At 45.8% G+C, this 19,659-nt stretch overlaps 1 protein-coding gene across 4 annotated transcripts in view; it reads right to left on the bottom strand.

Moving 5' to 3' along the window:
• Positions 1–19,166, bottom strand: part of LOC120061474 (brefeldin A-inhibited guanine nucleotide-exchange protein 2-like) — a 40,087-nt gene extending 20,921 nt beyond the window's left edge. For 2 of the 4 annotated variants that reach the window (XM_039011311.1, XM_039011314.1), the window contains exons 1-18: positions 18,856–19,166; positions 15,033–15,063; positions 14,597–14,720; positions 13,516–13,662; positions 12,430–12,609; positions 11,572–11,809; positions 10,099–10,296; positions 9,721–9,848; positions 9,400–9,533; positions 7,622–7,856; positions 7,340–7,439; positions 7,097–7,236; positions 5,128–5,236; positions 4,857–5,046; positions 4,609–4,720; positions 4,146–4,351; positions 2,424–2,508; positions 225–396 (exon numbers count right to left, since the gene is read on the bottom strand). In XM_039011311.1, the coding sequence (XP_038867239.1) occupies positions 225–396; positions 2,424–2,508; positions 4,146–4,351; positions 4,609–4,720; positions 4,857–5,046; positions 5,128–5,236; positions 7,097–7,236; positions 7,340–7,439; positions 7,622–7,856; positions 9,400–9,533; positions 9,721–9,848; positions 10,099–10,296; positions 11,572–11,809; positions 12,430–12,609; positions 13,516–13,662; positions 14,597–14,720; positions 15,033–15,063; positions 18,856–19,018 (2,692 nt within the window). In that variant the 5' untranslated portion in view covers positions 19,019–19,166. The remainder of the gene's footprint in view (positions 1–224; positions 397–2,423; positions 2,509–4,145; positions 4,352–4,608; positions 4,721–4,856; positions 5,047–5,127; positions 5,237–7,096; positions 7,237–7,339; positions 7,440–7,621; positions 7,857–9,399; positions 9,534–9,720; positions 9,849–10,098; positions 10,297–11,571; positions 11,810–12,429; positions 12,610–13,515; positions 13,663–14,596; positions 14,721–15,032; positions 15,064–18,855) is intronic. The other 2 variants (XM_039011313.1, XM_039011315.1) reach the window with 2 other exon arrangements.
• Between the last annotated feature and the right edge of the window lie 493 nt (positions 19,167–19,659).

Here is a 19,659-nt window from a genome sequence, read left to right as displayed (position 1 = left end):
ATGTTAGAACCCCATTAACATGACATTACAACATTCTATAACAGTCATGTTAGAGCCCCATTAACATGACATTACACCATTCTATAACAGCCATGTTAGCTCACCATTAACATAACACTGGGAATATTTAAAACAATAACTGAAAGTCTAGAATCAGAATATTCTAAATGTTGTCTCAACTCTAAATATATGGCTCTTTGTCATACCCTGGCTCCTCTACTTACTGTGCTTGCTAGCCTTGGGTGTGATAGTGTGCTCCTTGCTGTCCTTCATGGCGATCTTCTTGCCAGCGATCTCATGGTATATGGAGGACAGGTACTCCTCAGGCAGGTCCTTACTGTCGTTGATGCCACGGTTCATTCTGATGTACTGTTCCTTGGTCATTTTGTTCTTCACCTGTAACATAACACAACGGTGGGGACCTCAGTTAATAAAAACAACTGGCCGTAGGTAGGTATGAACAGGCTAAATGACAGTCTGGTCAGGTTGTGGTGGTGGGTTCACAAAGGAAGGGTTGGGAGTTCAAATCCCGGATGAGCAATGCATGGTAACTTTTTGGGCCTTTGTAGCTCAGTTGGTAAAGCATGTAACTTCAGGGTAGTGGGTTTGATTACCGGGACCACCCATACGTAAAATGTATGCATGACTGACTAAGTCGCTTTGGATAAAAGTGTCTGCTAAATAGTCAAGTTTGGACACCTACTCATTCCAGGTAGTTTTTTTTCATTTTTTTTTCTTCATAAAAATTATGAAATAACACATATGGAATCATGTAGTACCCAAAAAGGGTTTACAAATCAAAAACATATTTTATATTTGATAGTCGTCAAAGTAGCCTCACTTTTTTTTTTGATGAGAGCTTTGCACACTCTTGGCAGTTGCAAAAATCATCAAGCGCTATGATGAAACTGGCACTCATGAGGACCGCCACATGAAAGGAAGACCCAGAGTTACCTCTGCTGCAGAGAATAAGTTCATTAGAGTTAACTGCACCTCAGAAATTGCAGCCCAAAGAAATGCTTCATAGTTCAAGCAACAGACACATCAACATCAACTGTTCAGAGGAGACTTCGTGAATCAGGCCTTCATGGTCAAATTGCTGCAAAGAAACCACTACTAAAGGACACCAATAAGAAGAAGGGACTTGCTTGGACCAAGAAACATGAGCAATGGACATTAGAGTGGTGGAAATCGGTCCTTTGGTCTGATGAGTCCAGATTTTTGGTTCCAACCGCTGTGTCTTTGTGAGATGCAGAGCAGGTGAACGAATGATCTCCACATGTGTGGTTCCCACCATGAAGCATGGAGGTGGTGTGATGGTCTGGGGGTGCTTTGCTGGTGACACAGTCAGTAATTTAGTGCTGCATCAGATGACCTGGCCTCCACAATCACCCGACCTCAACCCAATTGAGATGGTTTGGAATGAGTTGGACCGCAGAGTGAAGGAAAAGCGTGGGAACTCCTTCAAGAGTGTTGGAAAACCATTCCTCATTTTTTGAGAGAGAGAATGCCAAGAGTGTGCAAAGCTGTCGTCAAAGCAAAGGATGGCTACTTTGAAGAATCTCAAATATATAAAATATTTTGATTTGTTTAACACTTTCTTGGTTACTACATGATTCCGTATGTTATTTCATAGTTTTGATGTCTTCACTATTATTCTACCATGTAGAAAATAGTCAAAATAAATAAAAACCCTTAAATGAGTAGGTGTGTCCAAACGTTTGACTGGTACTGCAAGGGTTTTTCTTTATTTTACTATTTTCTACATTGCAGAATAATAGTGAAGACATCAAAACTAAGAAATAACACATATGGAATCATGTAGTAACCAAAAAAGTGTTACACAAATCAAAATATATTTTAATTTCTGAGGCTGGTAACGCTAAGCCAGTTTCATCACAGCGATTGATGGTTGTTGCAACTGCACTTGAATAAACTTTCAAAGTTCTTGAAATGTTCCGTATTGACTGACCTTCATGTCCTAAAGTAATGATGGACTGTCATTTCTCTTTGCTTATTTGAGCTGTTCTTGCCATAATATGGACTTGGTCTTTTATCAAATAGGGCTTCTGTATATCATCCCTACCTTGTCACAACACAACAGATTGGCTCAAATGCATTAAGAAGGAAAGAAATTCCACGAATTAACTTTTAAGAAGGCACACCTGTTAATTGAAATGCATTCCAGGTGACTACCTCATGAAGCTGGTTGAGAGAATGCCAAGAGTGTGCAAAGCTGTCATCAAGGCAAAGTGTGGCTATTGGAAGAATCAAATATGTTTGATGTCCTCACTATTATTCTACAATGTAGAAAATAGTAAAATAAAATAAAGAAAATCCCTTGAGTGAGTAGGTGTTCTAAAACTTTCGACCGGTAGTGTATATACATAAAACCAGACTGACTGATTGGTTGGTGTTCTGACCTGTGGACTGTGCAGGTCTGTGGTCAGCATGATGATGGAGAAGGCCAAGACGTAGGCTGTGTCTGCACTGGCAAACTCCCCCTGTCTGCAGGGGCAAGATCATGTGGTGTCACATCAATATAACACGGGGGAGAGTAACACATCAATATAACACGGGGGAGAGTAACACATCAATATAACACGGGGGAGAGTAACACATCAATATAACACGGGGGGGTAGCGCATCAATATAACACGGGGGGGTAGCGCATCAATATAACACGGGGGGGTAGCACATCAATATAACACGGGGGGTAACACATCAATATAACACGGGGGGGGGTAGCACATCAATATAACACGGGGGGGTAGCACATCAATATAACACGGGGGGGTAGCACATCAATATAACACGGGGGGGTAGCACATCAATATAACACGGGGGGGTAGCACATCAATATAACACGGGGGGTAGCACATCAATATAACACGGGGGGTAGCACATCAATATAACACGGGGGGTAGCACATCAATATAACACGGGGGGTGGCACATCAATATAACACGGGGGGGTGGCACATCAATATAACACGGGGGGGTGGCACATCAATATAACACGGGGGGGTGGCACATCAATATAACACAGGGGGTAGCACATCAATATAACACGGGGGGTAGCACATCAATATAACACGGGGGGGTAGCACATCAATATAACACGGGGGGGGTAGCACATCAATATAACACGAGGGGTAGCACATCAATATAACCCGGGGGGTAGCACATCAATATAACCCGGGGGGTAGCACATCAATATAACCCGGGGGGTAGCACATCAATATAACACGGGGGGGTGGCACATCAATATAACACGGGGGGGTGGCGCATCAATATAACCCGGGGGGGTAGCGCATCAATATAACCCGGGGGGGTAGCGCATCAATATAACCCGGGGGGGTAGCGCATCAATATAACCCGGGGGGGTAGCGCATCAATATAACACGGGGGGTAGCACATCAATATAACACGGGGGGGGTAGCACATCAATATAACACGGGGGATAGCACATCAATATAACACGGGGGATAGCACATCAATATAACACGGGGGATAGCACATCAATATAACACGAGGGGTAGCACATCAATATAACACGAGGGGTAGCACATCAATATAACACGGGGGGGTAGCACATCAATATAACACGGGGGGTAGCACATCAATATAACACGGGGGGTAGCACATCAATATAACACGGGGGGGTAGCACATCAATATAACACGGGGGGGTAGCACATCAATATAACACGGGGGGGTAGCACATCAATATAACACGGGGGGTAGCACATCAATATAACACGGGGGGGTAGCACATCAATATAACACGGGGGGGTAGCACATCAATATAACACGGGGGATAGCACATCAATATAACACGGGGGATAGCACATCAATATAACACGGGGGTAGCACATCAATATAACACGGGGGGTAGCACATCAATATAACACGGGGGGTAGCACATCAATATAACACGAGGGGTAGCACATCAATATAACACGGGGGGTAGCACATCAATATAACACGGGGGGTAGCACATCAATATAACAGACATTAAAGACGCAACATCCACACAGTATCTATAATTGAGGATGTTCTTCATGACAGGTTTCCAGAGAGTGTATAAAATCTCAATGCCTCCCCCTGCAGGTAGCATACAGCCACTGACAGCCATATTCCTTACCCCTGGTTACACTCCAGATATCGGGCAGCAAACTTCTCCATGAGCCTGTCAATCTTCTGGGCCTCTCCTGGGAGCCGGAAGCCCTCCAGGAAAGCCCTCAGAGCAGAGACAAAGTCCCGGCCACAAAAGTCCAGCTGGTCCACATAGTTGTACATCACCTCCTTGTTGAAACGGATGTTCTCCCCCAAGTACTCCCCTACCTGGGTCTATAGAGAGGAGAGTGGAGAGAGGAAAGAAAAAGTTGTGTAAGAGTTTATTTTATTTAACCTTTATATAACCACGGAAGTCCGTTATATACAACAGCATTTACAATGACAAAATATTTTTGTACAAAGTAAAGACTGAGCACATCACAAAAACATCCTGTTACATACTCTAGAGAGGATACTGAATCAAAGTTCTCCATGTTTGCCCAGTGATACAAGTTGGGTGAAGGGTTATGAGGTTGTGGTGAGGAGCTCACCGTATCCAAGCGCTCCTCTTGATGCAGGAACTGGGCGATTTCTTCCGCTGTGGTTCCCAGCATGCCTTGGTCTTGTAAGTACTGGACACCTCGCTTGGGCTTTTTGTTGAACCTTGAGAGATGGTGACACAAATAATCTATGTCTACTACAGATATATCATATCATTAGATAGGCCACGAGACATCTCCCTGACTGATAGACAGATACAGAGAAAGTCAGAGGGGAGGACAAAGGGAGTGCGACTCACAGCTCAATGCCGTGCTCAATGACGTCCTTTTGTTGTTTGATGACCTCATACTGTTCTGGGTGGTCCGGCTGGGAGGACTGGACACTAGATGACACGGTGGAGTCCAGAGAGCTGACGCTGTCTCTACGAGACGCCAGCTGGTCGGGAAGCTTGAGCTCCGCACCCTCACCATCCGACGGCTGCTCCTGGCCTGGGTCACACACACACAGCAGGGTCAAGACACACACCTAGTTGTTCACAGCTAGACACACACACAGCTCATTATACTCACCGAGGTTGGCCTGCAGGTTGGGGTTGACATACATGTCTCTGCTCCACTCCACCATGCATTTCAGAATGGACACCAGACACTCCAGGCCCTTCTTACGCAGACTCAACTCCTGGGAAAACACAGTACCAGTCAAAAGTTTGGACACCTACTCATGCAAGGGTTTTCTTCTTTATTTTTTACTATTTTCTACATTGCATAATAATAGTGAAGACATCAAAACTATGAAATAACACATATGGAATCATGTAGTAACCAAAGTGTTAAACAAATCAAAATATATTTTAGATTCTTCAAAGTAGCCACCCTTTGCCTTGACAGCTTTCCCACACTCTTGGCATTCTCTCAACGAGCTTCCTGAGGTAGTCACCTTGAATGCTTTTCCAACAGTCTTGAAAGACTTCCCACATATGCTGAGCACTTGCAGGCTACTTTTCCTTCACGTAGCGTTCCAATTCATCCCAAACCATCTCAATTGGGTTGAGGTCGGGTGATTGTGGAGGCAAAGGTCATCTGATTCAGCTCTCCATCACTCTCCTTCTTGGTCAAATAGCCCTTACACAGCGTGGAGGTGTGTTGGGTCATGTCCTGTTGAAAAACACATGATAGTCCAACTAAGCCCTAACCAGATGGGATGGCGTATCACTGCAGAATGCGGTGGTAGCCATGCTGGTTAAGTGTGCCTTGAATTCTAAATAAATCCCTCACAGTGTCACCAACAAAGCCTCCCACACCATCACACCTCCTCCTCCTCCATGCTTCACGGTGGGAACCACACATGCTGAGATCATCTGTTCACCTACTCTGCGTCTCACAAAGACATGGCCATCGGAACCAAAAATCTCAAATTTGGACTGAGACCAAAGGACAGATTTCCACCATTCTAATGTCCATTGCTCGTGTTTCTTGGCCAAAGCAAGTCTCTTCTTATTGGTGTCCTTTAGTAGTGGTTTCTTTGCAGCAATTCGACCATGAAGGCCTGATTCACGCAGTCTCCTCTGAAGAGTTGACGTGGAGTTGTGTCTGTTACTTGAACTCTGAAGCATTTATTTGGACTGCAATTTCTGAGGCTGGTAACTAATGAATTTATCCTCTGCAGCAGAGGTAACTCTGGATCTTCCTTTCCTGTGGCGGTCCTCATGAGAGCCAGTTTCATCATAGCGCTTGGTTTTTGCGACTGCGCTTAAAGAAACTTTCAAAGTTGTTGACATTTCCCAGTTTAAGACGTGAAGGTCAGTCAAAGTAATGATGGACTGTCATTTCTCTTTGCTTATTTGAGCTGTTCTTGCCATAATATGGACTTGGTCTTTTACCAAATAGGGCTATCTTCTGTATACCATCCCTACCATGTCACAACACAACTGATTGGCTCAAACGCATTAAGGAAAGACATTCCACAAATTAACTTTTAAGAAGGCACACCTGTTAATTGAAATGCATTCCAGATGACTACCTCATGAAGCTGGTTGAGAGAATGCTAAGAGTGTGCAAAGCTGTCATCAAGGCAAAGGGTGGCTTGTTTGAATAATCTAAAATATGAAATATATTTGGATTTGTTTAAAACTTTTTTGGTTACTACATGATTCCATTTGTTATTTCATAGTTTTGATGTCTTCACTATTATTCTACAAAGTAGAAAAAAGTCAAAAAAGAAAAGAAAAACCCTGGAATGAGTAGGTGTGTTCAAACTTTTGACTGGTACTGTACATCTCCTGTTAACGGTCAGTGACATCATTTACAGAGCTCAAAAACAAAGAAACAGATAAATGACTGAAAATCCAACCATGATTTTGTATATAATGTATAACTCTGTAAATTCCTCTGTCTGTATTCTGTCTCTAAATGTTGTCTATCACTAGCAGCACCATACCATCAGGTCAAATTCTGACTGTCAATGTATTTGGCGAATAAAAGTGATTCTAATTCTGACCATATTTGGTAGGTAACTACTGACAGGTCAGTGTGAGGTCACCTGTAGAGGGGTCATCCCCAGCTCCTGGCCACTCCTTCCCATGGCAATCTTAGACAGGTCATTCACCAGACGCTCAAAGATGTTGGCAGCGTTCAGGTCACAGTCGTAGTTCACATAGATATCCACCACACACTGAGCATCTGGGGTGAAGGGTTTGAAGAGGGAGAGGGAAGATTAAAATGAGACGGGTCTAAATGAGGGTTGAGTGGTATATGGTACATAAACAGCAGCATGTGTTTTTACTTGCACATATCCGTGTCAGGGTTTGAATGACCATCCACTTGTGTTCAAAGGAGCTGGATGACGTTTCCAGGATGGTCAGGAAAATCTCCCTGAAGAACACCTGAGGGAGGAGAGAGTGAGTGAGGGGTGGAAAGAGAGTGAGGGGTAGAGAGAGAGTGAGGGGTGGAGTGGAGTAGAGAGAGAGTGATTTATTTTCATTCCCTGTTGCCTATTCTGAACTGAATGACAGGACTCTAAATAAAATCCCAGATTAAATCTCTATTTAACTCCTGCATCTCACACCTCAATCTGCATCTTGAGGTGGACTTTGAAGTGGGAGAGCAGGGTGAGGAAGATGGCGAGGGAGAGCTCGAACACCTCTGGCACAGAGGAGACACCGTTCTTCGAGAGGGCCACACACAGGTACTGCTTGATGGCGTTGACAAACATCTCGTGGGTGCGGAAGACAGGCCCCGCCCCCTGGAGCACAGACAGCAGCAGCTGCAGGGACACCACCTTGGAGCGCAGCTCATGAGACCTGAGGGCGCGAGAGAGAGAGGGCGAGAGAGAGGGCGCGAGAGAGAGCGCGAGAGGGCGCGCGAGAGAGAGAGAGCGCGAGAGGGCGCGCGAGAGAGAGAGAGCGCGAGAGAGCGCGCGAGAGAGAGAGGGCGCGAGAGGGCGCGCGAGAGAGAGAGGGCGCGAGAGAGAGAGGGCGCGAGAGGGCGCGAGAGAGAGAGAGGGCGCGAGAGAGAGAGGGCGCGAGAGAGAGAGAGAGAGAGAGGGCGCGAGAGAGAGAGGGCGCGAGAGAGAGAGAGAGAGAGAGGGCGCGAGAGAGAGAGGGCGCGAGAGAGAGAGGGCGCGAGAGAGAGAGAGAGAGAGAGGGCGCGAGAGAGAGAGAGAGAGAGAGGGCGCGAGAGAGAGAGAGAGAGAGAGGGCGCGAGAGAGAGAGAGAGAGGGCGCGAGAGAGAGAGGGCGCGAGAGAGAGAGGGCGCGAGAGAGAGAGGGCGCGAGAGAGAGAGGGCGCGAGAGAGAGAGGGCGCGAGAGAGAGAGGGCGCGAGAGAGAGAGGGCGCGAGAGAGAGAGGGCGCGAGAGAGAGAGGGCGCGAGAGAGAGAGGGCGCGAGAGAGAGAGGGCGCGAGAGAGAGAGGGCGCGAGAGAGAGAGGGCGCGAGAGAGAGAGGGCGCGAGAGAGAGAGGGCGCGAGAGAGAGAGGGCGCGAGAGAGAGAGGGCGCGAGAGAGAGAGGGCGCGAGAGAGAGAGGGCGAGAGAGAGAGAGGGCGAGAGAGAGAGAGGGCGCGAGAGAGAGAGGGCGCGAGAGAGAGAGGGCGCGAGAGAGAGAGGGCGCGAGAGAGAGAGAGGGCGAGAGAGAGAGAGGGCGAGAGAGAGAGAGGGCGAGAGAGAGAGAGGGCGAGAGAGAGAGAGGGCGAGAGAGAGAAGGTAAAAAAAACAGTGGAGAGGAAGAGGGGAAAGAAGAAGTTGGATAAAGGAGAGATGGAGGACAAACACACGGGAAAAAGCCAGAGGAGATGGGGGGTGTAAATATTCAACAGTGTAGTATATGAATGTCTTGTACAGTCTATAGCCTCAGTTGAATATAGGTATTTAGGTTTAAAGTAGAACACGTCCCTCTTATGTTTGGAAGCAGAGATCAGGCTCAGCATTCGTCTATTCAGACTCCCAGCCTCAGGGTTTGACATTAGAGACACTGAAGACACTCCGTCTAGAACGTAAAACCTCCAGAAAACCTCAGGATCTTTAAACACTAGTTATATCAAGCAAGTGGCAGCTAGTTATATAGTCCTGTATTCGGGCCTGGTGGTCTTCTGTAGCTTAGCTAGTAGCGAATGAACTTTGCAACACCAGTATAGTTGGTTCAATTCCCGGGACCACCCGTACGCAAAATGTATGCATGCACACATGACTAAGTTGCTTATGGATAAAACAGTCTGCTAAATGACATTATTGTGAACAGAAAGCAGAAAATGTGGACTTGGTTTAGGTGATGAGACCAAGGGAAAGGTGAAGTTGTGGGTGTGAACAGAGGGGAAGCAAGGGCTGAAGGGCTAGTGGATGATGTCTCACTTTGGGTCAGGGGGTCCGTCCGCCAGCGGCTTCATGGAGAGCTTACAGAGGGATCGGAACACCAGGAAGGCGTCTTTCTGCAGGATGTGAGAGAAACGAACAGCGTTCTGGCCACCCTGCATGGACTCGAAATCCTAAAAGACACAACGAGAAAAAAAGAACAAACAGAACAGCTTTAACTGTACCATGCAATTGTCAATACATAACTAAAAATGAGCATAACTACGTATAATTAATAAAGGGCAAAAACCATCAGGAATCACTGTTCCCATAAAACCTTTGATGTGACACATCCTCATTCCAAGATAAGAGATCACTCACCAAGATGTCTGTAGAGGACACAGAACCATGGTCACCCATAATGCCGTTCATCTGGTTCCTAACTGTCCTGGGTGTAGGGGGAGTCAGATCAGGGTGCTCTGGGGGTATGTGTGGGGGATAGTCCCCTGCTGTGTGGAGGGGTGGAACAGACAAGTCAGATACAATCAAATGTGTTTTATAAAGCCCTTTTTACATCAGCAGATGTCACAAAGCACTATACAGATACCCAGCCTAAAACCCCAAACAGCAATGCAGAAGCAGAAGCACACTGGCCTGGAAAAACTAGAAAGCAGGAACCTTGATACAGGTGTGTAAATGACAGACAAGCCCTGATTAACAAACACTGTCCAGTCACTCCGATCACAACCAATTACTGACCTTGTGCAGTTTGGGTCTGTGGTTCTGGTTCTGCAGCCACTTCCTCCACCACATCAGTCGTTGGTTGCTCTGTTGGCTTTGTATCGACCTGCCCGACTCCCGATGTCCCCCTCTCCCCTAATTCTGATCCCACTTCATCCCCTTCCTCTACTGACTGTGTTACTGCTGGTTGTGTTTCTGGAAGTGGATCATTAAAAGCTATTGATGAGGAAAAAGACCAAGTGTCAAACTAATGAGGATGACCTGAGCTTCAGAAATGTCTTACAATAAAATCATGATCTATGGCAGGGCTCTCCAACCCTGTTCCTGGAGAGATACCCTCCTGTCGGTTTACACTCCAACCCTGTTCCTGGAGAGATACCCTCCTGTCGGTTTACACTCCAACCCTGTTCCTGGAGAGCTACCCTCCTGTAGGTCAACTCCAACCCTGTTCCTGGAGAGCTACCCTCCTGTAGGTTTACACTCCAACCCTGTTCCTGGAAGGTTTACACTCCAACCCTGTTCCTGGAGAGCTACCCTCCTGTAGGTTTACACTCCAACCACAGTTGTAAATAACCCAATTCGTCTCATCAACCAGAAAATGATTAACATGAAGTGCGTGGGCCTTCCGAATGGTGCAGCGGTCTAAGGCACTGAATCGCTTGAGGTGTCACTAGAGACCCGGGTTTGATCCCAGGCTGTGTCACAACCGGCTGTGCCCGGGAGTCCCATAGGGTGGAGCACAATTGGCCCAACGTCGTCCGGGTTTGGCCGGGGGGGGGGGGGGGGGTTTACGTGACTCACCGAGCTCTAGCGACTCCTTGTGGCAGTCTAGGCACCTGCAGGCTGATTTCGGTCGTCAGTTAAACAGTGTTTCCTCCGACACATTGGTGCAGCTGGCTTCAGGGTTAAGCGAGCGGGTGTTAAGGAGCGCGGTTTGGCGGGTCATGTTTCGGAGGACGCATTACTCAACTGTCGCCTCTCCCGAGCCCGTTGGGGAGTTGCAGCGATGAAACAAGATTGTACTTGAAAATGGGAGGGGAAAAAGGGCTAAATTTTTTTACAATACATTTTCAAAATCAATTGCGCTAGATTAAGGTTGGAGTGTAAACCTATAGAACAGTAGCAGGGTTGGAGAGCCCTAGTGTAAAGCTATAGAACGGTAGCAGGGTTGGAGAGCCCTACTGTAAAGCTATAGGACGGTAGCAGGGTTGGAGAGCCCTACTGTAAACCTATAGAACGGTAGCAGGGTTGGAGAGCCCTACTGTAAAGCTATAGGACGGTAGCTCTCCGGGAACAGGGTTGGAGAGCCCTAGTGTAAAGCTATAGGACGGTAGCTCTCCGGGAACAGGGTTGGAGAGCCCTAGTGTAAAGCTATAGAACGGTAGCTCTCCGGGAACAGGGTTGGAGAGCCCTAGTGTAAAGCTATAGGACGGTAGCTCTCCGGGAACAGCACAGATCGATGCTAAGTATGAATACAAACAAGGCCAATACCTGGAGGTGGTGTCTCCTCTCTGTTCTCCTCTGTAGCAGCCACATCCTCCTCAGTCTTGCACTCCTCCGGTTGGCCATTGATGGTATTAAGGTCCGGTGTGCTGGCTGCAGGAGAAGGGGTCCCATTGAGGTCTGGGGTGGAGTCTGACCGGGGGGAACCACCAGACATCTGCCCAGGGGAAGGGGATGGGTTCTGCTGGGGCAGACATAGTCTATCCTTCTCCTGAGCCTCTATAGCCTGTATAGATGCAGGGAAATGAACAGAACGGCCATGATCAACACAACTAGTCAGACCACCAAACTAACAGCATGTCAATACCAACCAATGAACCAGTCAACTAATAGGACTAGGAGACACAGGCTGTCCCACCCTGACTCAGGAAGGAGACACAGGCTGTCCCACCCTGACTCAGGAAGGAGACACAGGCTGTCCCACCCTGACTCAGGAAGGAGACACAGGCTGTCCCACCCTGACTCAGGAAGGAGACACAGGCTGTCCCACCCTGACTCAGGAAGGAGACACAGGCTGTCCCACCCTGACTCAGGAAGGAGACACAGGCTGTCCCACCCTGACTCAGGAAGGAGACACAGGCTGTCCCACCCTGACTCAGGAAGGAGACACAAATACACTAATGGAGAAATTATTGAGATACAAGGAGTGTATCCATTTCTCGTCTAGTTCCTGAGTCTAGTTTCAATCCAGATATTTCCATTCCCATTAGTCAATCAGCTTGCTCTAAGATGATACACACCAGCATCTATGATTGAGTCTATGATTGAGTCTATGAAAGTGCTTGTTATAGACGACTGTGTACATATGAGAGTGATATGGACTGGTCTGGACAGTAGTACACTGACCGCCTGCGTCTCCATGTGGGTGAAGATGACATTGACCATCTGTGTGAGCGTGGCCTTGGCGGTGGTCTGGTTGATGAGGTTACGGCTGGCCAGGTAGATGTTGTAACAGGTACGCACTGTCAGCAGAACCGTTCCCTCGTGGATCTCAATGTGAGGGGAGGTCACTGCCGTCAGCAGAGCCTACAGGAGAACAGAGAGGGGTCAGAACTAGGAATGCACAATTCCGGGAACTTCCCCCCCCCCCAAAAAATCCCTGATTTTCCTGAAATCCCGGTTGGAGGGTTCGCAGAATCAGAAGGGAATAAGAAGGTTAATCTATAATCCTCCAACCAGAATTTCTGGAACACCAGGGAATGTATTAAAAAGTTCCTGGAATTTTGTAACCCTAGAATAAATACTGTCTTTAACTACCTTTGTGAATTATAGAAGAATTATCTTCTATACAGTATCTTTATATGTCGTAGGAATGTTTGTCAGTCCAATAAAACCTGTTATCAACCGTGATAATAGTGGCGGGCAACTTGTTTGTAACAAGACAGACTTTGGACCCTCAACTCTGGAGCTCCACTGTGGGAAGCTGAAATGAGCTCTGGTTATGCATCATGTCTACTGTAAGAGACGGATGTGGCACCGGATATATCTGTAGTATCACTATGGGGACTGGGATGTGGAAAATAATGGGCAGGAATTTGTTCTGAGAGGCAACTAGGAGATATATACAGTACCAGTCAAAAGTTTGGACACAAACTACTCATTCCAGGTTCTCTTTATTTAAACTATTTTCTACATTGTAGAATAATAGTGAAGACATAAAAACTATGAAATAACACATATGGAATCATGGAAACCAAAAAAGTGATAAACAAATCAAAATATATTTTATATTTGAAATTCTTCAAAGTAGCCACCCTTTGCTTTGATGACAGCTTTACACACTCTCGGCAATGTAGAAAACAGTAAAAATAAAGAAAAACCCTTGAATGAGTAGGTGTGTCCAAACTTTTGACTGGCACTGTATATGTTCTGTATAAATAAGTAGCTATTCATAACAGGAGAGGTTTAAGATGGATGGGGTCCCTGCCAGACCTTGACTATCTGCAGTTGCACCCCCTCGTCTGTCTGTGGGCCCTGGAAGCAGTTACAAATGGTCTCCAGTAACCGGTCGATGAGCCTCTTCCCTGGAGCACTACTGTCAGAGGCATTGCCTGTGATGTGGCCATACGCAATGAGCTTCTGCCATGGGGAGAGGGGAGAGATTGTGGAGAGAGTGAGCATCTGTGGCATTTAGAAGGAGTCAGACATTTCTGAGGAGACACAACAGGTGTAACAACACTTTAAGTCCTCCACCATGTGGCATTTACAAGAAAAAAATTGAACAGACACGTACACAGTTTACAGCACGTATAAAAGGTGCAGTGAAATGCTTGCGTGCCAGTTCCCTAAACATTGCAGTACAATAATTGACATCAACAATAAATCAAAAAGTCAGATAAAAATATGACACACAATAGGATATACAGTATAGAACTAGATTATAATAAATAATCTGATAGGTGCTTATATTACTCCTATTTCACACATGTAGAAGAATGTTTTATTAGTATTAAACATGTGTGAATTGGAAGTATGTTTGTTGCATATCCCAACTCCCCTTGGAAAGTGGGGCCAGGGTCAGGGTCAGGGCCAGGGCCAGACATTATCAACGGCGACCCTGGAGCAATTAGGCTTAAGTGTATTGCTCAAAGGCACGTCGACAGATTTTTCCCCTTGGGGATTTGAACTAGCGACCTTTCGGTTACTGGCCCAACGCTCTAACCACTAGGCTACCTGCTGCTATGTCAAGTAAGACAGTGAGACAATAGGACAGTGACAATAGGACAGTGAGAAAGTAGGACAGAGACAGTAGGACAGTTGAATAAACTGTGTATAATAGAACAGTGTGTGGTTGTGTGATAGGGACTTACAATTACCTCTCTCCCACAATTCAAAACAAATCACATTTTATATCATATGTACCGAATACAACAGCTGTAGACCTTACAGTGAAACACTTACTTACGCTCCACACCTGTTGTATTCGGCGCATGTAACAAATAAAAGGTGATTTGAATTGTAATACGTATGGGTGTTGGTGTGTTTAAGTCCTTAGATGTGTAAACTTGTGTACCTGTAGGCAGTCCAACGAGGTGCTGACAACGCGTGGGGACTTTGATTGACAGGCGAGCTCAAAAGGCAGTACATATTTGTCAGCTTCAATGTAGTTTGCTCGGGGCGGGACCACTGAGCCATCTCTGTAGAAAGGAGCCACAGCACGAGGTTATGACGACATGCAGGCTCAGGACATCACAAGCTTAATAACCACTAACGACAGCAGTGACTGCTTAAAAGGGATAGAGCATGACAGCTGTTTCCTGTAGCCTTCTAATCGTTGTGCTAACACTAGATAGCAAAGGCTCCAGAAACTAACTTAAAAGTCCTGCAAACTGCACGCAGATATAATACTGCTAAAATATGTGTCACAAGATCCCTTTAATAAGTGCATCAAACCAAACACCTGTCCATGAGCTGCAGATACTTCTGGAGAGAAAGGGGTTTGAACTTACTTTTGCTTCTCAAGCTCGACTTTGATTTCATCTGTGAAGTGAAAAAAAAAAGGAACAAGATTAGTAAGGTCTGAACTTTGACCTTTAGACCCGATGAACGTGTTTCTATCTGTATTTTAGGCATAACTGATCATTCATTTCACTAGCATAAAAATACCAGTATCAACATACAATGAATACAGTTAGAATTAGCAAAAACAAATCAACAAATGAAATGCAGTCATCAAACAACCTCAAAACCCATAAACCTCTTGCTAATGACCAAAGACAATCTTATCGCCTTAACATTGGTGACAGCTTTGGGCAGAGCAAAGATCCTGTGTTCGAAGCAGATCTGTCAGAACAAGCTGAAATGCACCACTGGAAGTCACCATTTTCCTTATCTAGCCTAGTAGGTCTAAGCATTAGCAATAGTGCATACATACAAGGCCAGATGTGATATGACCAAGTTGGGCTGTAGTATCCCAGAACTTCACATGCTGAGATGCTTGGCAACTGCTGGCACACAAGACCTAAAGTTCTTCTCAAGGCAGGCCCACGAGGTAGAACAGGGAGCATTGAGTACACCCTGTAGGTCTCAAGGCAGGCCCACGAGGTAGAACAGGGAGCATCGAGTCCACCCTGTAGGTCTCAAGGCAGGCCCACGAGGTAGAATAGGGAGCGTCGAGTACACCCTGAGGAAATAGCCTACAGCCATTGTCGACTCAACTGCAGCTTGGCCCTGTGCGTCTTACTGTCTGTGTGATATCGGGAGGGGGGGGGGGGGGGGGGGGGGGGTTGAGAAATGAAGAGAGGAGAAGACAGAATTCCCACTGTTCGCTGCAACGATGAACATTAAAGTTGTGTTGTATAGTAAATATGAAAAAAGAAACTGCCGACTCTTCCAAGGCTCATCTGGGATCCATAAACAAACCATTAGCTGTGGAAGCAGCTTTATAGCCTAATTATTGCACCACTGGACATCTCCAGTTGCTCCTCTCATCTCCCCTTAACAACAGCAAATAGAACTTGTGCTATAGTCTACATTTCATAATCTAGGACTGGGGTTCCCAAACTTTTTCCACTCGGGGCCCCCCTTTCCAGCATTGGGGAACATCCTGGCCCCTGGCCCCCCCTAACTCCAGCGCATTCTACCATTACAACTTTCAAGAGAATATTTAAATCCGGACTGAGTTCCTGTTTTGGGGTGGGAACCACTGATCTAGGATACAGCACAGTAAAAAAGCACACACAAAAACAACTATGGTGCCAGTGTCTAGGACATTTCATTTCTCAATGGGGGAACCACAGTCAATTGGCCACTCACAGTTTGTGAAAAAGACTGGCTAATTTTTGTCAGAGGATGAGGATCCATTGAGGCATACTCATCGAGTGATTCCATATGAAACCAAGACAAAATAAATACCATTATTTGGGGGATTTTGTCTGGGTTTTGTATGGAATCACTCCATTATAAACATGTTATCGGATTAATGAAGACAAAATCAAACTTTATTTGCCACATGCACCGAATACAACAAGTGTAGACTTTACTGTGAAGTGCTTACTGTAAGAAATACCATTGTAAATAACACAAGCATATTGCTATTACATTGTTATAACTAACTTCTTTCTAAAAAACAGGGTTTCTCACAAGCAGAACCTGAGACCCACACACACCCAAGGACAGAGGGCTGGCACAGACCTTCCATAAACACTGATAAGAAAAGAGTGCTTGGGTCTGCATTTCACGAAATAATGAGACACACACATAACCAAGGACAGAGGGCTGACATAAACCTTTCATAAACACTGATTAAATAGGAACATCTGCGCACAAACCTAATCTCCTGTTTTAGCTTAACATTTGGTAACAAAGAACTTTTGCTACAAGACTCAGAAGGATGACGCACAGCTCATCAGGACCAATCTGAGAAGACAACAACCTGATCAGGACCAACCAGAAAACCAGATCTACCAGACTCTACCTACTTTCTGTGGTGTATAAAATGACTATGTATTTCTGTTATCTGGGCTCTGTCTGCAGGTTCCTTACGAGCTGAATGAACGAGTCCAAGCATGCTTGTGTCAGATATCTTTACCTCTGAATAAAACTGCTTTTTATTATACGAATATCCACCCTGTCCAGAGTCTCTACTTCGTCTCAGTTCTCCAGTAAACTTGTGTCATCAACATTACTTACAAGCCCTTAACCAACAGTGCAGTTCAAGAAGAAAATATTTACCAAGTAGGCTAAAATAAAAAGTAATAATAAAAAGTAACAATAAGAATAACGAGGCTATATACAGGGGGCACCGGTACAGAGTCAGTGTGCAGGGGTACAGGCTAGTTGAGGTACTATCCTGTACCCACCATTAATCATAAAGAATTTGGGCTATAACCAGGCAAGGAGGTTCTCCCGTCATAAACCAAACCACAACGGACGCAACATCCGTGCCAATGCGAAAAGTATGCAATGAACAGAGCCTAAGTAAACTGTTTAGTGTACAGTGTGCTGAATATGAGAGTCTATGAGTGGGCTGGGCAATGTCAATATGGGAGAGATTAATTTATTTGAAGAGAGCAAGGTCAACATTAACCCACCAGATGAATATGGTACTACTTCTGTACAGGGTTACCTGGCTGTGACAAAGATTCCAGTCGAGTCAATCAATACCTAACATTATCCATTCTGACCTTTGCCACCTAGGAAATGTGGACCTTCTCAAATAGTAATTGATTGCTGCTGATCTAGCTAGAAGTTCCCGCCATAAAGACGTAGGGTTTCAGACATTTTTGGAAGATGGGCAGGGACTCCGCTATATCTCATACTAAACTGGAAGTAATAATGACCATTCATTTACAGTAAAATGTCACACATTATCCTTAAATTTACAGTAAAAGGTATACAGCTGGAACGTATCCTATTCAGATGATCAAAGACAAGTTTACAGGATGTATCTCTCAACAAACACAAGATTGGGTGGTGTGTAAAACTAACGTTATCCCTCCACTGCTCAATGGAAAAGAACAAACGTCCGAGTATCCTGGAGTTAATGTCGGGTTCACGTGCTAGTCGGAACTAGGAATTTCTGAAATGTCCCACTTGATAACTTGTTGTATTTAGGTAAAGGGTGATACCTAGTCAGTTGTACAACAATGCATTCAACTGAAATGTGACTTCTGAATTTAACCCAACCCCTCTGAATCAGAGAGGTGCGCTGGGCTGCCATAATCGATATCCACCTCTTCGGCGCCCGGGGAACAGTGGGTTAACTGCCTTGCTCCGGGGCAGAACGACAGATTTTTACCTTGTCAGTTCGGGGTTTCGATCCAGCAACCTCTCGGTTACTGACCCAACGCTCTAACCACTAGACTACTTAGCCACACGTGCCGCGTTCGACAAATCCACAAGTCGGACATTTCCGAGTTTACTAGTTCCGACTAGTATCTGAATGCGGCATAAGTTGCCAGTTGATTTAGTTAGGTGGCAATGCTACGTGCTGTACAATGAATGGTCCAATGGCTAGGTATCACGTTAACTAGCCAGCTGTTAAAGTTGACAGTGATGAAAACATAGGACTCAGATCTATGACAAGGCCCCACTATAAACCAGCCAGCGTTCAAAGACTGAAGCGTTGAACATTATGCGGCGTTACAGCATAACGTTACACCAAACTGGCTAGCAAACTATAGTAGCTAGCTTGACAGTCAGGAGGCCATTACGAAATGAGTACCCAGTACTGTGTTAGTTAGTACGCAAGGGTTACCTAAAACATTGCATTGAAGAAACAAAACATGCCTATGGGTGCAATGTCCTGGAATAAAAATACAACTCACGTACCAAGTGCCACTTGACAAGCTTTACGCAGCTGGCTGTGCTGGCTCCGCTTCACCTCCTTATCCGATAGGATTTTTTCCAGCGCCCTAGACAGAAACATGCTCTTGGTTTTTGTGCTTTCTGCCTGCTTCTGGTGTTGTTGTTGAGCAATACGTTGCTGTTGCATCTCTTGATATAACTTCTGCTATCTCAGGCCGTCATCTTCGGCCTGTCACTGCGTAGATGCAAGCGAGAGAAAGATTAACGAAACCGGGCTATCGGTGTCTTGTCGATTCACCGAGTTTGTTGATGATGCTAACTCAGCACAGAGTCGCCATGTTGGTTACTACACGTCACATCACGTGATTTTCAGCTGATTTTATTTGGCCGTTTTGTCCCATCTACTGGATCGAACGACTCCTTGTTTTTCCCACTAAAACCTTTACTATTTAACTTGGCAAGTCAGTTAAGAACACATTCTTATTTACAATGACGCCCCGGACGACGCTGGGCCAATTGTGCGCTGCCCTATGGGACTCACAATCACGGCCGAATGTGATTCAGCCTGGATTCGAACCAGGGACTGTAGTGACGCCTCTTGCACTGAGATGCAGTGCCTGAGACCGCTGCGCCACTCATGCTGATAATCAAAGTTTCATCATACACATTTCTTACAGACAGTATTTACCCTAGACGTAACTTAACTTTTTTGGGGGGATTTTGATTCTTCTGAAGGCAGCAGATGGCTAAGAGATCTCTCGGGTTCTCTAGCTAGATTTGTTTTTGTATTTTTTTTGGTTGGGGGGGGGGGGGGGGGGGGGGTTCAAA

The sequence above is a fragment of the Salvelinus namaycush genome, chromosome 16 (genome assembly GCF_016432855.1).
Source record: "Salvelinus namaycush isolate Seneca chromosome 16, SaNama_1.0, whole genome shotgun sequence".
Lineage (NCBI taxonomy): Eukaryota > Metazoa > Chordata > Actinopteri > Salmoniformes > Salmonidae > Salvelinus > Salvelinus namaycush.
This window is presented reverse-complemented; position numbering and strand designations above follow the sequence as displayed.